Source organism: Phallusia mammillata, chromosome 5, assembly GCF_965637545.1.
Source record: "Phallusia mammillata chromosome 5, kaPhaMamm4.hap1.1, whole genome shotgun sequence".
NCBI lineage: Eukaryota > Metazoa > Chordata > Ascidiacea > Phlebobranchia > Ascidiidae > Phallusia > Phallusia mammillata.
The window spans coordinates 23,495,850-23,511,912 of NC_137256.1; the positions used below are offsets into that span (position 1 = coordinate 23,495,850).

Here is a 16,063-nt window from a genome sequence, read left to right on the forward strand (position 1 = left end):
GCTAATTGTTCACAGTCTCTTTGAAATTGGCTGTTCTTAACCGGCTAAAACTTTTTCTAGCGTCTAAAAAATACAGAACCACTCAGTTATGCAGTAAACGCGGTGACATTGAATGCAAACACATTTTTACGAACAGCCGGGATCAGAAGAAGCCTGGAACAAAGAAAGAAAAGCCACCAAAAGTTCTGGCAAAATCCATTTACGGTGGAAATGATTAAGCAAGTGGATTACAAATACCGCTACCAACAGGCGTGCTACAGTCTTCCAAAAGATTACTGGTGCTCAAATTAGCTTTGAAAAATAAATTGCGAAGAACAAAAGGCCCGGTGAGCTTTCGTAAACGTGTATGAAAAATAACATTCATTCTCAACAAGCCCCTACCTCATCAATTCCTACGTTTTACGATACAATATTCTTAGAAAACCTTAAATGCGATTGCAACTTTTCGTAATTGTGTAGACAACAGAAGTTTCCACGAAGCTTGCGTTGCGCTGATGGAAAGAAACAAAAGCATAGCGCAAAAGCGGATGACTTAAACGTAAACCAAAGGCTGTTTTTGTGTTGTTCGCATATCTATACGAAAAGAGCACACAGCGTAATGAAAAAATGAGCCCCTTATCGGCTATCGGATAAAGCACAGCAATCTTCAAAATGCAACAGAAGGACAGTGTACAAATAAGTGAAATATGAATGTTGAAACCGTATTCTCTTTAAATGCTTGAACGAATTCTTTAACCAATCAGCCTTGAGTAATATCCCACGAGTTTGTCCAATAGCTTCAAATAATTTTGAGAGGTTTTTTTGATATGGCAGAAGTAAGACCGCCTGCTTTACTATGAAAGAGCAACATCACAGAACAAAAAAAAACAAGAAAGCAGACGACACATTTTCTCAAAATTATCCGTTTTTTATTTTCTAAAGGGTCTTTAGGAAAGCAGAAAAGACTTTTGTCCTTCCGTGGTTGCTTTGGAGAGCCTTTGTCTCAACACAGTCTCATTGGAGTAATCCGGCAACTTTAGGTAGTTTACACAAGTCATCACAGAGGGAAGGTACTCATCTGCACTCTTGCCCTCTTCACAGGTCTTGCGTACAACCGTCAGCGGCGGATGGAGCGACCGTAGACCTGAATTTTTAACATTCTATTTAGCTTGGTTCAATATACATTAAACCTAGGTTAAACCAGTACGCCAAGCCCATTGAAGGCGTTTTACCGAATCAAACATTCCCATAAGGCAAGACATGGAAAAATCTAGCCTGCGGTGGGATTCGAACCCACAACAGGAGTCTTTCCGGGACTCGCGCTCTACCAACTGAGCTACGCAGGCTCAGTGGTGAACCCGTCGAAAGTTGAATCACAAGCACCGTTGCCTGTCTTGTATGCTGCACATGTCAGCTTTATAGTATTTTTTTACTTTATGCAAGTTGTGCTTCACCAATACTTTATCTGTGCTTTTTGTTTATTCAATGTTATGATATAATATAGATGACGTCAGCAGCTCGTTACGTCACCGATTACGTAGTCATGCGCACTTAACCTACCTCCAACGGGTAAATGTGGACTTCCAGTGACGAATTGAAGGAACGACCGTTGTTCCGTGGCGTCGTATTGTGATAAAACGCGGAACAAAGTTTTTACGGCCTCGCTGTCGTGATTGTATCCGTGATCCGTGCGACACGAATCCGCCAATTCCCTCTCGCTCCAAGGCTGGTACCGAGCGCCACAGAATAGCTGAACGAGCTGGGCGGAAATAAGGGAAAACAATTAAATTGAGGAAAATCGGAACAAATGAAAAACGTTAAAATGGAAATCATTTTTATGTTCTTAAAAATCAAGGCAGGTATCGAGCCCCGAAAGACAGCTAAACGGAAATGGGGGGAAAAGTTAAAAATGAGGAATTGAGGAAAATCGGCAAAAATAAAAAACGTGAAAACGGGAATTATATTTTTTTGTGTTATTTAAAACGAACTTTGCTGAATCAAAAACAACTGTCAGAATGGATAATATCATAATAAAACATGTCTGACGTTTCTCGAAACATATCACATATTAGTTACAACCTAATTCTTTTGAGAAAAAGCTTCTAAATCCAAACCCGTCAATGTAAAGGAATAAACATGAATTGATACAACATACCTCTTCAGGAAAGAAATAGTCGATAGTTTGTAGTGGAAACACAGACTGAAATCCTTCCCTCACAGCGTCAAGTTGCTGTCGAACTCCTTCCATCAACGTCCAATGAGCGATTAGCTGCAAAAAATCATCAAATAATTTCAATTGCGAATAGGATTAAACTTTATTGTCAGACCACGTAAATTTTTTTATGTTCAGAGATGTAATACATAAAAAAACGGTTTCGCCGATGAATGGCATCGTCAGTTGCATAACGAAAGACTGATTTTCAGTTTACTAAAGCTTCAGGTTAGTGTGTTAAGACATAGATGAACAGCTGGGATCAACACTGAAGCGTCGATGCAGACAACGATCACTGTCCCACAGCGTTGTACGGCTTTTCAAAGCAACTGTGCTTCTTGTTGGCAATTGACATGACCTGTAGTTTGTAGATCGTAATGATACGAAACAACAGAAATAGTTACGTAACAATAAGAAGAGGCTTGGGGAATTTTTTTTGTAAACAAAACCAGATAAACAAAATAGAAAGTTGTGAATCCATTTTTTTGTGAAAAAAAAAACGAAAGCTACTCGCGTACCACTTAAAAAACCTTAGCGTACCACCGGTTGGGAACCCCTGGATTAAACAGTTGTAAAGCGCATAAACACAACAACAAAAACAATCAATTAGATCAGTAACTTACATTAAGATATTTGTCAAGATTTTGTATAGTGAGAGATTGCTTTGATCCCCCTTTCATTAGTTCTATGCTGGGAAATCCAGGAAGCAAGAAATCAAGTCCAAGATCTTCTAACTTACATCCATCCATTGTTAAGCTCGAGATCCGTTGATCGAGATCCTCCTGAACAATGAACCACCCGTAAAAGTATGTTTAAGGGCTTAATTTAACCCTGGTCTTGCACAACTCGTTTTTACCATATTTTTCCTCAATGTGTAATATTATATCGATAAAAAATGTAACAATTTCGGCATAAGGAATTCTCAAAAGACAATGACGTCGCTTATGCAAGAAATTTCCTAATTTTTACAGACGTCGTTTAGAAACAAATTTGGTTCGTTATTTTACGCATTTTCGAAAGCTCCACAAACGCCTCTGGCCGTATATCAAATATCCATCGAATTTACGTCCTGACGTGTCTATGACGTAATTGTTGACGCAACATGTCGACTAGATCACGTGACTCACCGGGTTTTCGTGTTCAAGGGCGACTCGCTGGTGCAGAACCTTCTGAAGTTTGTTGAAGGTCAAAGACATCCCAGGGTCGACCTGCTCCAAGTCTAACCAAGTGATTGTGTGCTCTTGACCCAGTAGCCATTTGTAACACAACAAACTCAACGGGATGTCAACCTGTGGACGAAACAGTGCGAAAAACACGATGAAGCTTTGCAACAATGAATAGTTCTTAACCAAGTTACTGCAGACTGTAAAGGCATCTTCAGTATCTTTTATACACCAAACCCAGTGGTTCTCAAACGGTATACCCTGAGTGGTAGCTAGGTGCGCCTCAAGATAACAAAATGTTAGTTTATTGGATACGACCCTTTTGGTAAAATGATTAATAATCCTGTATTACCGCTAATGGTGCGCCCTAAAAATTTTGATTATTGCCTTAATGGCGCCATGGGGTAAAAAAGTTTAAAAAACAATGCTATAAATATATAGTGGCAATCTAAGTTTACAGTCTGTTATTATACGGTACTTATGATAATAACTCAAGTACATTATACCGTTGGCATCTATGATATTTACATATCGACCTGCAGTAACCTTTCGGTGAGGTTAACCAAGGGGGAAAGATGACCTGTAGTAAACTCACCATTCTACCGTCGAGCACCGCTTTAGCCAGCAACTTTCCCATAAACCTGAACTTGGCGCAGGTTTTGGCGGTCGGGCCGAGTTTGGACGATCGTCCGATAGGAAGCGGGTACAGTCCCACGGGTGAGTGCACATAGCTAGCTTCGTTGTTTACAGGACTCATTGTCTCTTCGACGATTTCAACAACTTTCTTAACCAGCTTTTTCAACGACGGCTGTTGCATGTTGTTGCTGGTTTCTGCGAAAACAAAAATGTGGCTGTTGTCATTTCGGAACAAAACATCTTGTGATGACGTAACCGATGGCCAGTTTTAAGTGCATGACGTCACTAACAAGGACATAATCTTCACAGTGTGCAAAAAAACAACCTTTTCAGAACGTAATTGTAATTTTTGGACACCCCCCCCAAAAAAGCAAATAAAGCTATTTGACGTCACACGCACATGACGTCATAAGGTTCTGTAAACAAACAGAGGCACAACAACTAGAAAACAACAAGTTCGGGATAAAGCAAACAAACAACAACCGCGTAACTCACCAACACTGTTTGACTTTTCATCTGATCTCCATAAACACAGGTTGGTTCTCTGCAGTTCATGACTGGTCAACGTGTAAAACTCCAGTGTAGGACCAAGACCTGTGCCTACTTCGTCATCGTACTGGATCTCCAACAGTGCCCTCGTGTGGGCATGCTCGTTCATCAACTTTTCCGCTTGAGGGAGCAAGTGATCCCGCTTAACGACGCACTGAACACACAAGAGGGAGAAATGTTCAAAACAAAGGTTGTGTATTAAACCAGTGGTCTTCAACCTTTTTTACACGCGACCCCAATTTGAAAGAAAATTGAATCACCATTTACATGCGACCCCATTTTTTCCGAAAAGGAGAAGAATGTTTGAAGTAATTTTGAAACTGAAACTATTTTCATGTAAATATGCCAGCTTAATTTTAAAGTAGACTTAAAATATAAGCATTCAGCGTGCATTATTACCTTCAAATGTTAGAACCCAAAAGTTTCATTCAGTTTTGCTAATCTAATTCGCGTTAAAGCTCACCAGTTCGCAGGACTTATAAAATTTATGTATTTTTTTCTGTAACCGCTGTATTATTTTGGGCACAATATGTCATTTATGGGTCTTTATCGCGTAACAATGGGTTGGACAACTTGTGTTTTATATCGATTGTAACATCACAATGATTGGATTGTGACACGAGCTACCAAGCTGTGCTACAAAACATGAGCAAAGGTTGCGAACTAGAACAAACACGTATCATTTTTTGATAATAAATTTAAACGCCAAACAATTGAATTTATAGCGACCCCAGAAAAAGTTTAGGCGACCCCACTTGGGGTCGCGACCCACAGGTTAAAGACCACTGTATTAAACTATATAATGGCAGTTTCGTGTTTTTGTTTTTCTAAGTTAATGCGGGTAATCGCATATTCTGGTTAATTGCATAAAAAGAGGGGGTGGTCAACTAAACCAGAGTACACCAGGCCTATTGAAGATGTCATACCAAATGCCTGTCGTGGGTTCGAATCCCACCGCAAGCTAATTTTTCTCGCCTACACCTTGCCATATGGTGGTGAATGCTTGGTGACCGGCTGATTCGGTATCACGCCTTCAATAGACCTGGTGTGTTATGATTTTCAAAAGAATGTGTCGTGATCGCTGGTCTGCATAGACGCTTTAGGGCTCAATCCAGTGATAAAAACTTTTTTGTTTTTTACCTTTTTCTTGTCGATCTTTGGCATGAAGCGATTCCCGGCCTCATGGTTCAGTGACGATGACGCACTGTTGCTGGCGGCCGCTGTCAACTCGGGGACAGCCCCTGTGTCGAGAAGATACTGCATGGCTCGATCGCGATCGAACGAAACAACACGGAATAGAAGTTGGCGAGTTTCGAACGGGAGAACGAAGGGACACGCATGAGCGAGTTCGCCAAGCCACGAGGGGAGTTCCCCTGTCATAATCATGAGTGGATCTGGAAAATTGCAAGACAAAAAAAGTTTTTAAATTTGATGTTTTTCCAGTTTTGACCAGCTGTTTAAGAAATAGAGCATTGTTTAATTTACATGATATGTGACTTCATTCATAAGGGTCCATGTTAGGGTCCTCTTAACTGGGATAAAAGGGATATTTGGTGGACAAATAAAGTGATCAGCTGCAATTACTTTAATAAGAACAAGAACCCGAAACTTCAGAAATTTTTGGTCTGTGTTGATACATAGATTATATTAAACTTAACAGGACTTACCAAGGAGCTGACGATTGCATTTTGCCACTAATTTGTTGTTGACGAAATCAGCAGTCGGTAAAAGCTGTCTGTCTGTGACCAGTGACGTAGGAGCGTATAAGTTATGCCAGTATTTCGTTAAACCGAAAACCACTCGCATTAAGCACAGGACCTGAAAATAAAGTTGTTTCATTAAAGCAATGGTTTGTAAGAACATGCACGCGATACCTTAGGTAGGTAGTCTACCAAAAAATCAATTTCCAATTAAAGTCTGAAATTCGTAGATATTTTATTTATTTGCACATGTTGACACACACTATTTCGATTAATCGCAAAACAGATTGCCAAGTTTTTTGTGTGAAATTAAACGTTTTATGCGATTGACAGTTATGCCATTATCCAGATTCTTCTGTTTTATAAGGTTTATCTAATACTTAAACAGAATATATACGTTTCATACTATTTTATATCATTTTTTTACTGTTTTTATATTAATGCGCAGAAACCATTACGCTATTCCTAAGTTTTCAAAGATAGATAAAATTTTCAAAACAGTAAATTTCAAAAAAAAGTTAGTTGAAAATCAGACACACCTCTTTGCTTGGGTCAGGTGTGATAAAAGATTGTGGGAGAGATTGAGAAAGAAATGAGTCGAGAGGACGTTTCAACGTTGGCACGACGCCAGCTGTGGAAAAAAGAAGTCAACATAAAATCGCCAGATACAGTTACTTCACATTATGAGTCGTGAGGCTAGAAACATTAAAATTAAAAAACTGTCGTCTAAGGCCTGAGGTTGGGGCCCGAGAGCACAAGCCAGAACACTGCCCGAAGCAGTTTTGTCCTTATATGGGACTTAAAACACAACGATAATGTCATCGGAAAATCGTTTGTTTGATTTGGATAGACACACAAGACAATAAAACCTAACATACTGTTCCATAGAGCGTCGTTCTTCTTGGATAATTTCGGAGAGACTTTCTGTGAATTCTTTTTGCTTCCCGATGATTGTCCGCTTTGTGAATCGGAACCGCTCACCATCTTATAACTGAAAAAAAAACAGAACATTATGCAGAAAATCTGTATGGATTTGTTGGTAAATTAAAATTCACTAGCTTGGATGCAAAAAATAACGCAAGGGAATGAATTTTGACATGTTCCAAACCAATTTAAAACTTTGTGGTAAAGGTTTGTCCATGCAAATACCGTAAAATGGAGAGAAATGTGTATGACGTAACTATTCACTGAATGACGTATTAACTTAATGTATGACATAACTATTCACTCTATGACGTATCAACTTATTGTATGACGTAACTATTCACTGTATGACGTTTTAACTTACTGTATGACGTAACTATTCACTGTATGACGTAACTATTCACTGTATGACGTAACTATTCACTGTATGACGTAACTATTCACTGTATGACGTAACTATTTATTGTATGAGGTAACTATTTATTGTATGACGTATCAACTTACTGTATGACGTGTGTTGTGTTCCACACTCCTGTGCTGGCGATGGAACCGATTTCGTCATCAGTGTCACGTTCATCTGATGACATCATCAGTGACGGAGAACGAGCACGTTCCTCACCAAAGTGTTTCACAGCCTGAAAAAAAAAAAACATTAGTTCCACAATTCTGTTTTTTCTTTGTACAATTCACATGCACAGAGAGATTTGATTAGTGAAATTTGATTATGTATTCATTTTACCGTGAATTTTCTTAATTAAACCAAAAAGGAATGGAACTGACCTACGTCAATAATTTTATAAACGGCAGCTCATCACAGATGTTTATAATTTGTGTTGTACCTGATAAACAGTCATGTTGTAGGGCAGGCGATGTGAGCCAACATACAACTCCAATCTGTGTTTGCTCGATGACGTAGACACAGCTGATGACGTCGCCGATGACGTATGTTCTGTGGAAATTTGTAAATGGATCTTTTAAACCATTTTCTTTCATTAAAATACACTGCCAAAGTGCGTTTTTTATTTGGGAGATTCTACCTTAGAACAGATAAGTTTGGTCTGTTTCAAATCATATACAGTAAACATCGGTTAATCCGGTCTTATTTGGACCAAAAAAATTGCCCGAATTAGGCGAAGATCCAGATTAACCGATGTCGATTAGTTCAAGCCTTACCACAGTGGTTCCCAACCTTTTTGACCTTGCGGCACCTTATCAAAGAGATAAATAGTTTGCGGCACCTTATCAAAGAGATAAATGGTTTGCGGCACCCTGGCAAAACTGGATCAATTTTATGAGGTTTCGGTATTTCAAATAACTGTATGTAATAACACAGAATGAGTTGTACAGTATAGCGCGCGTAAATAAATGTATCCATTTAAAAGTCAGTGTGAAATTTGGACTTGGCTTCTTGCACAAAGTCCCTTAATATCTGGGGGAGCATTCGATAAAGACACCCGCATTTCTTCCTCGACTATAAGTTGCCGTTGTCGTTTTTTTATGTGCGTCAATACGAAAAATCCACTCACACATAGAAGCCATTTGCACATGTGCTTTCAAACGCACCTTAGTTGGCAAACAAAATTCGTACCAGTTTGTATTCTATCGTGATTTACAAATTGACAAATGTCTTCGTGGCCATTTATGGGCCCGCCGCAGTTAAAGGGTTTAGCCTTTTCTCGATTAGCTATGCTTCGTGCTATTAGCTATGTATCGTATTCCCATGCAAAAGTTTCCAATAATGTTATCATGATGAACCAAGCAAAACGCCGTCTAGTGTTAAATGAAATAAATGAGTGTTTAACATTTATTACTGAAACTCGGCCAAAAATAAATAAATTCCGCACGGCACGGGTTAAAGTTAAAATAAAGAATGGGCCGCAGTTAATATCTCGCGGCACCCTTGAGCATTGCAATTGGCACCCCAGGGTGCCGCGGCACCCCGGTTGGGAACCACTGCCTTACCATCTTACAAATCATTTGTACCTCGAGTTTCCGGATTAAACCAAGATCCGAATTACCCGAACCGGTTTAACCGCGGTTTACAGTATTAATGTGAAAAAAAAATTGAAGTAAATTCCACCCTCAAGTGTTTAAATTCCTCCCCAGTCGGGAACTACTGGTCTAGGTGTAAAAAATGTGTGATTGCATCGATAAATGTGACGAACTGCTTAAACCAGTGTTACTATCTACTGTTTAGGGGGGAATGTGGCATGTGTCTCCATCTAACAGTATTAGGTTTTACCAGTTATCTTGTACGGGTTCCTACTCTACCTGATGATAATGGTGAATTCGATTCCAAATCATCGTTTTCTCCATCATCTTCATCAACTTCAATCTCATCTTCGGAATCTTCGTCGCCCATCAGCATCAGAACATCCCGACGCTCTGATTGGTCGCTGTCGGTGGGCGTGTTCCCGTAACCCCGGGCTATAAGGTAACGTTCGATCGCTTGCACTAAAGCGAGAGGGTCAACCTGAAAGTTGAAAGTTCGGCGTCAAAACACGCTTGTTTATACGGAAACGTTTTGTATTTTAAAATATTAAAGTGCTTTAGACCAGTGGTTCTCAAACTTTTTTATTGCGACGCCTCTGGAAAAGTTTTCTGGACTTGCGACGCACCAGTAAATAAGAGTTAATGAGGAAACTTATTATTAAAGTTGTGTTTATTGATACAACAACAAAAAGCCACGAAACGGATCAATTCGGTTGTTTTGGGGTTGACTTACGTGGCTTGCTTATATGAGTACGTGATTTATATTTAAGTTTGTTAATAACTTGGTGATGATATTATATTTCAATACGGAAATAATTGACCTATTTTTCTGTTTAGTTTATTTGTTGTTGGTTAGACTTATGCGATTGCTTATATGTGTTTTAATAGCTTGTTTTATATGATTCTATTTGTATAAGGGAATAATTGATCTATCACTCAGTCTGTTTAGTTGTTGTTTGGTGGTCTAATTTGACCTGCTTATACTAAATACATACTTATAGTTTATTAATAAGTTGTTTACAAGATTCTATTTGAATAAGGTAATAATAGAAGTTTACAGCAGGTCATTAAACACCGTTTTTGTCGTAACATCACCTAAACTTGAAATGATTACCTATTTTAATAAGCCTACAATAAACTATATCTACTATTCACTACATATTCAGCAAACAATCTCTCTGCCTGTTTGTTGGTGATGAAAAACGTTTCAAGTCTGTGTAAAGTGTTACTAAGACAGGTTACACACTGTATAATTTGTAAACTCACCCTAACAGGTCCGCCGTGCCATTGTTTCGACTTGCTACAATCTGGATGACGTTGTAACTGACATTTCAGTTGGTGTTTTGCAAAGAAGGTCAGCGCCTGCGATCCTCTGTATAATACATAATATAAAATGTCAGGCATATGAATTCGGAATGTTGAAATGAGAAACCTTTGCTAAAAACACGATTTAACAACTGCTATATTATATATTTCCAGAAAAAGGCCTAATCGATGAAATTTTTGACCTCTAAAACGTAAACCGAAACATGATCTTTTCAAAATAAAAGCCAAACCTAGTGTCATAGCAAGTATCGTCGATTGTATGGTCGGTACTCGATTAAAAAGTATTTAACATTACATATTGCTGAGCAAAAGTTTTACAGATTGGATTTTATCCGCAAGAATCATTTGAGTCATCAGCAAAATTACACAAACAAAGAAAAACACTTCGAAATCCACCACTTACATTGACTACATGCTATTGCGTAAGTTAGGAGAAAATCCAAAAATCTGTTCCAACAATGCGAACATCACATATCCAAATAATGCATCACCCGTGGTGGGATTTAAACCCTTGCCCTCTGGATGAAATACGTAAAAACAATTTCTTACCTTCCTGGGGCACTTGGCAGGTCATGTGATCTAACAGAGAACTGTTCCAATTGGTTGACGCATAAGTTTAGTTTCTGCACGAATGTTCGAAGCGGTGAAACGTTGCTGACGTCATGCAGTGTGATCTCATCACCGGAGAAGCGGTCGGTCTGTCGTGGTGACGTAAGTTATGACATAGTCAAGTTGTTACGTGTGTGATGACATATTTACGACGTAGATACAAATGAATACCAATAACACAACCAGTAGAGTAATATTTATTTTGCAACATTAAATCTCTGTAATTCAGTGTTTTTTAATCGTTACTAACTTGGGCCGTAACTTTATTGTCCTTAGACTGCAGTGGTTCCCAACCAGGGGGGAATTCCCCACTAGGGTGGAATTTTGTAATTTGAAGGGAGGAATTTGTGTCACAACATTAATCTCTTACTGGTTGTCTGTGCTGTGTTATTGCTGCATTTGCCATATATGAGTTGAGAAAAAGAAAGTTCTCATATAATCGATTTAAGCTTATAATCGAGAGTTTAATTTCTGTTCTAAGAATTACATTAAAATGTTAATGTAAACGATATTTTAGCAAACTAAATTAATGTGGGGGAATTAGATTTGAATATCAACTAAAAGGGTGCACAGGACAAAAAAGGTTGGGGACCACTGTCTTAGCGTTTCCTTGGATATGGGGGAGATTATTAGTTTTTGAACTTCTCTTCGGATCTTAGGGATTTATGCAAATCCAAAAGATGACAAAATTTCACTTTTGCAATTCCCGCAAAAGAGGGCAAAATGCAATTCCCGTAAATTAAAACCTAATACGAATTAAAACCTAATGAAACTGCAAGTAAACATAGCTTAAACTGTCAGGACTATTTATTATCTTGTGTTAATCCAGTCGATTATATCTTGTAACAAAACATGACGACTTGATAATTTACCGGCAATCCAGCAAAAGTGTTCAAGAAACAGCGCAATCGATCTTCCCTGGAAAGCGTCACTCCTTTTACTTCATCAACAATCGTCTTATCAGCGTCGACCACGTCATCAACCGTCTCCATCTCGAACGCGTCACCGCGAATCTGACGTTCCCCAACTGATGGCGTCATGTGCTCGCCCGGAGCCGTTTTGGGCCTCTCAAATTTTGCCACGTCACTCAGTTTGGCGACATCAAGCGATTGAGCGACGGCGGGGGTGTCAGTTTTACTACGTCTCCTAGTGACCATAGGCGGGGGGGTCGTGGCTGTGGACGATTTCCGCTTGGGGGCGTTTTTTGGCGAGCTCCCCTGGTCCATTGTGACGTCATCGGGTGCTTCGCGCGTCAGAAATTGCAGAACTGATGTGACGATGCCGCTGTGCTGCAGCTCGAACGATGATACGTCAGAGGTGTTTATGATGTCACAAAGCTCGGTGAGGTTAGTCGAAGCAACGTTCGTTTCCTGAAGTAAATCAAAGTTGGGTAAAAAGCGGAAGCCATGGGGGTCAAACAGGGGTCGTGTGACCCTCTCTCGCCGAAAAAACATCAAAACAGGGAAAATTTCTGTTTGCGTTAAACAAATTGCCCCAGGAACACTATATACGGATCTATTCAGAAGTTAAATGATGAAAGTAACGGCCATAATAAACATAAAAAGCTTATATCACTGACGATGGCATGAGCATTTGCCGAAACGTTTGAACAATAAAGCATGTCGCATTTTACGTCTATTTGGGCCGTTATTTGCACTATTAAATTGCTAGATTTTAGAGAAATAATTGTTTTGACCCTAAAACTTTACCGAGCTATCGGAGACCCCCTTTATTGGCAAACATAACTTACAGTGCATATGGACAAGCTTTGAGCAATAGCTGACAGTTTAGCAAGCAATGATGGTTGTTCAGTGGACGAACTGTCATCGTTATGTGGGTTGAGTGATTGTGAAGCGGTAAAATAGCTCTCCAGGAATATCTTGGCCTGCTCTCTCACCCATTGCTTCACTTTCTCTTTGCTGAAATGCGACATAACGTTGTTACAACCATATGCAAATTGGGCAACGATATATGACGACACAAGTTGATTTTGACTCACATACAATTTCGGTTAAATGAATATTCCGTTTTGCTGCATACTGAACTGAAAACTGTAGCCGATTATTAGTTAAAAAATATTCCGGTTTATTGCAAGAAAAGACTGGATATTCTATTAACCAGGACTGTCTGTAAATTCGCTGTCGTCTCGTTTAATTACGTTTCATTCAATAAACTAACAACAAAAATGCAATTTACTACACTTACTACTCTTAGTTTGACATTTAAAAGTAGGAATAACAAAAAAACTTCTTTACTTACTGATTTTCTTTTGCAACAGTCATTTTCTTCAAGTTGGGAAGATTTAATTTTTCGCGTGAAAGTCGATTTGAAAAGTTGGGTTGTGACGCTGCGTGCGTCATCGGTGGTGGGGTTTGAACGTTGCCCCCCTGACTTGCACCCCCTGATGTAGAGGTGGACGAAGAGCGCCCCCAGCGGGTGGGATTAAAGTTGAAAAAGAAGGAGCTGGCAGAAGAACGGTTGCTGGATCCTTGATCTAAGGAAAAAGTTATTTGAAAAGAATATTCTAGCCAAAGTTTATAGTGTTCGACAAAAACTGGTAGGTCCATAGAAATCACTTTACTTGATTTTGAAGATTTAGTTCCAGTAGGTGTCGCCACACTCCCATCGTAAGTCGACATTGCAGCAGCGAACGCTTTAGCTTTAGTTAAAGGTGGAGATATAACACGGTCTGTAGGGGACGATGCTGTAGGTTTATTTCTAAACAAAGAGATAACAAAATCCTCGTAAAAGAACTCGAAAATTGACATGTTGGTAACGCTACTTAATATATTACCCGGTGTTAAGTTTTTTTAACCACAAATGTGACATTGGATGGTTTTTACATTATCTTTCTTTAGCTTACTAATAAGAATTCAATTGTGTTTGCTTTTAGGACTGTTTAATCACATATCTTGTGCCAGGATTCCCGCGCAATTTTTGTTTATAAATTCCATGACTTTTCCAAAACATTTCAAGAAAAAAATCCGAATTTCCACAACCTTAATCGAAAAAAATCGAGCAATTCCCATAGTAAAACTGGAAAAAAGACTTTGGTATATGTAGCCAATTTACCATACTTGCAACGAATATACAAATGTTACGTAATTTGAGATTCCTATCTCTATCTGGCATTTTCAGGCGCCAAATTCCATACTTTTTCAAGGACTATTGCAAAAGTTGGCTTTTTTCAAACTTTTCCAGGCCTTAAAAATACAAATTTAAATTCCATAACCTTTTCAGGTTTTCCATACCCGTGGGAACCCTGTTAAGCCCTAACCGATACGGGTAATCAAGATGATTTAATTTAAAGAGCAATTAAAACCTAAACACGTAAAAACAGGTTCACGACATTTATCGACGAATACCTCGCTTAGCAATTCAAAACATTTTCATTCGTCTCCAATACACTACATTATGCAAAACCATACAAAGATCATTTAAAGTTGTGTATTTTATCAACTTCACATGTACTATTCCCAGAGCTAAAGTGTCTATTTACAAACCACATGTACAAATTAAATTAAATTCCTTCCCCTTAATTTTTGAAATTTCGCCCAGGTTGGAAACCACTGTCTTTAACACATACAATCTTAAAGCATAACATTCCCAAACATTGAACCTGTTCGATTTGCTGCTGGATTCATCCGGAGTGTTTGCAGCAGATGATGACGACGACATTCTCTTTCCTGAGCTTCTTCTTGGTGTGTATTTCCTTCTCAGCATGTCCGATAAACGTCTGAAGAAAAATTATCTTAGTAAGCACTTGTGAAGGTGGTTACCTTGCTTTGCTCAGCCAACCATTGAATCGTGATTTAAAACATTTTTTTGAGGTACTTTGTTTTTATCACAATAAAAAACACAATTGAAAACACAAACAAGAAAATATTAGAATTTTTTTAGACCATAAATACAGTAATTTCTTTACACAGATATTGAAATTGACATGTATTTTTTGACTGAAACGACAGAAATGTTCACCAAAAAACAAGTCTCTTACCTAATGCTGTCAAGTAAGCAGAGAAAAATGCAAAAAAAACAATTATATTCATCAAGTTTTATGTTACAAGCATTCCTACCAACAACTTTCAATCACTTACCCAGGAATCGGCTCAGAGGGTGAGGGGTCAGTGCTACTGGGAGCCCCTTCAAACACTGACACCCCTGAGGGGCTTGTGGGGTTACTGCTGGTCCCAGCTTGTGGGGATTCCCCGTGATTTATACCCACTACTTTGTGATTAGGGTCTAGAAGTTGTTCCACCTGGGTCAACACAAAAAGAGTAAATATGTTTTACCCACGCGCCCTGATTCAAACAATTTTTAGTCCAATGTTTTAGAATATTTTGCTCCTTTATTCTAGGATATTATTAGCCCAATGTTTCAGGGCATTTTAGCCCTATACTTGAAAAGATTTTTAGCCAATAATGATCTTTTTAGTCTCATGTGTTAGGGAAATTGTAGCTTCATGTTTTGGGGTGATTTTTAGTCCCATGTTTTTGGGTTTTTCAGCTTTCCATGTTTTAGGTGTTTTAGCCTCATGTTTTAGGGCATTCAAACCTGATGGGTGACTCCTTCTCTGAGAAAGTAGACTTTGAATATATCTGGCAGCTTGTTCATTAGTATCATGGCCATCTGTAAGGCGCCGACCAAAACCTTCAGGTCGTAACTCGACAGCATTGATGCAATGTGACTGAAACAAACACAACAACATAAGTGTGCATTGTATTTAAATAAATGACTAGAGACACAGTTTTTATCAGTTATCTGTATGTTTTAGTATGTTTGTTACCACATTGGACCACTATATACGGATCTGTTCATAAGTTTAATGGTGAAGATAACGGCCCAAATAGACGTAAAAAGCGACATGCTTTATTGTTCAAATGTTTCGGCAAATGCTCATGCCATCATCAGTGATATCCACATTGTTTGACATTTAACCCCGATATTACTAAAAGCACAAAACAAACTGAGAT

At 38.8% G+C, this 16,063-nt stretch overlaps 1 protein-coding gene and 1 non-coding gene across 3 annotated transcripts in view; both read right to left on the minus strand.

The window, feature by feature from the left end:
- Positions 1-86: 86 nt before the first annotated feature.
- Positions 87-16,063, minus strand: part of LOC145229833 (E3 ubiquitin-protein ligase TRIP12-like) — a 36,908-nt gene continuing 20,931 nt past the window's right edge. For both annotated transcript variants that reach the window (XM_080095163.1, XM_080095162.1), the window contains 23 exons: positions 15,645-15,777; positions 15,188-15,348; positions 14,710-14,826; positions 13,672-13,808; positions 13,350-13,584; positions 12,841-13,009; positions 11,963-12,460; positions 11,031-11,179; positions 10,422-10,527; positions 9,435-9,636; positions 8,003-8,112; positions 7,668-7,798; positions 7,118-7,230; positions 6,779-6,870; positions 6,207-6,357; positions 5,680-5,933; positions 4,486-4,693; positions 3,950-4,185; positions 3,319-3,480; positions 2,815-2,973; positions 2,135-2,248; positions 1,540-1,738; positions 87-1,123 (listed from right to left, as the gene is read on the minus strand). In XM_080095163.1, coding sequence (XP_079951289.1) covers positions 927-1,123; positions 1,540-1,738; positions 2,135-2,248; positions 2,815-2,973; positions 3,319-3,480; positions 3,950-4,185; positions 4,486-4,693; positions 5,680-5,933; positions 6,207-6,357; positions 6,779-6,870; positions 7,118-7,230; positions 7,668-7,798; positions 8,003-8,112; positions 9,435-9,636; positions 10,422-10,527; positions 11,031-11,179; positions 11,963-12,460; positions 12,841-13,009; positions 13,350-13,584; positions 13,672-13,808; positions 14,710-14,826; positions 15,188-15,348; positions 15,645-15,777 — 4,033 coding nt within the window. In that variant the 3' untranslated portion in view covers positions 87-926. The remainder of the gene's footprint in view (positions 1,124-1,539; positions 1,739-2,134; positions 2,249-2,814; positions 2,974-3,318; positions 3,481-3,949; positions 4,186-4,485; positions 4,694-5,679; positions 5,934-6,206; positions 6,358-6,778; positions 6,871-7,117; positions 7,231-7,667; positions 7,799-8,002; positions 8,113-9,434; positions 9,637-10,421; positions 10,528-11,030; positions 11,180-11,962; positions 12,461-12,840; positions 13,010-13,349; positions 13,585-13,671; positions 13,809-14,709; positions 14,827-15,187; positions 15,349-15,644; positions 15,778-16,063) is intronic.
- On the minus strand, positions 1,252-1,325 carry Trnas-gga (transfer RNA serine (anticodon GGA)). The gene has a single exon. It is a non-coding gene; the product is annotated as a tRNA-Ser (tRNA).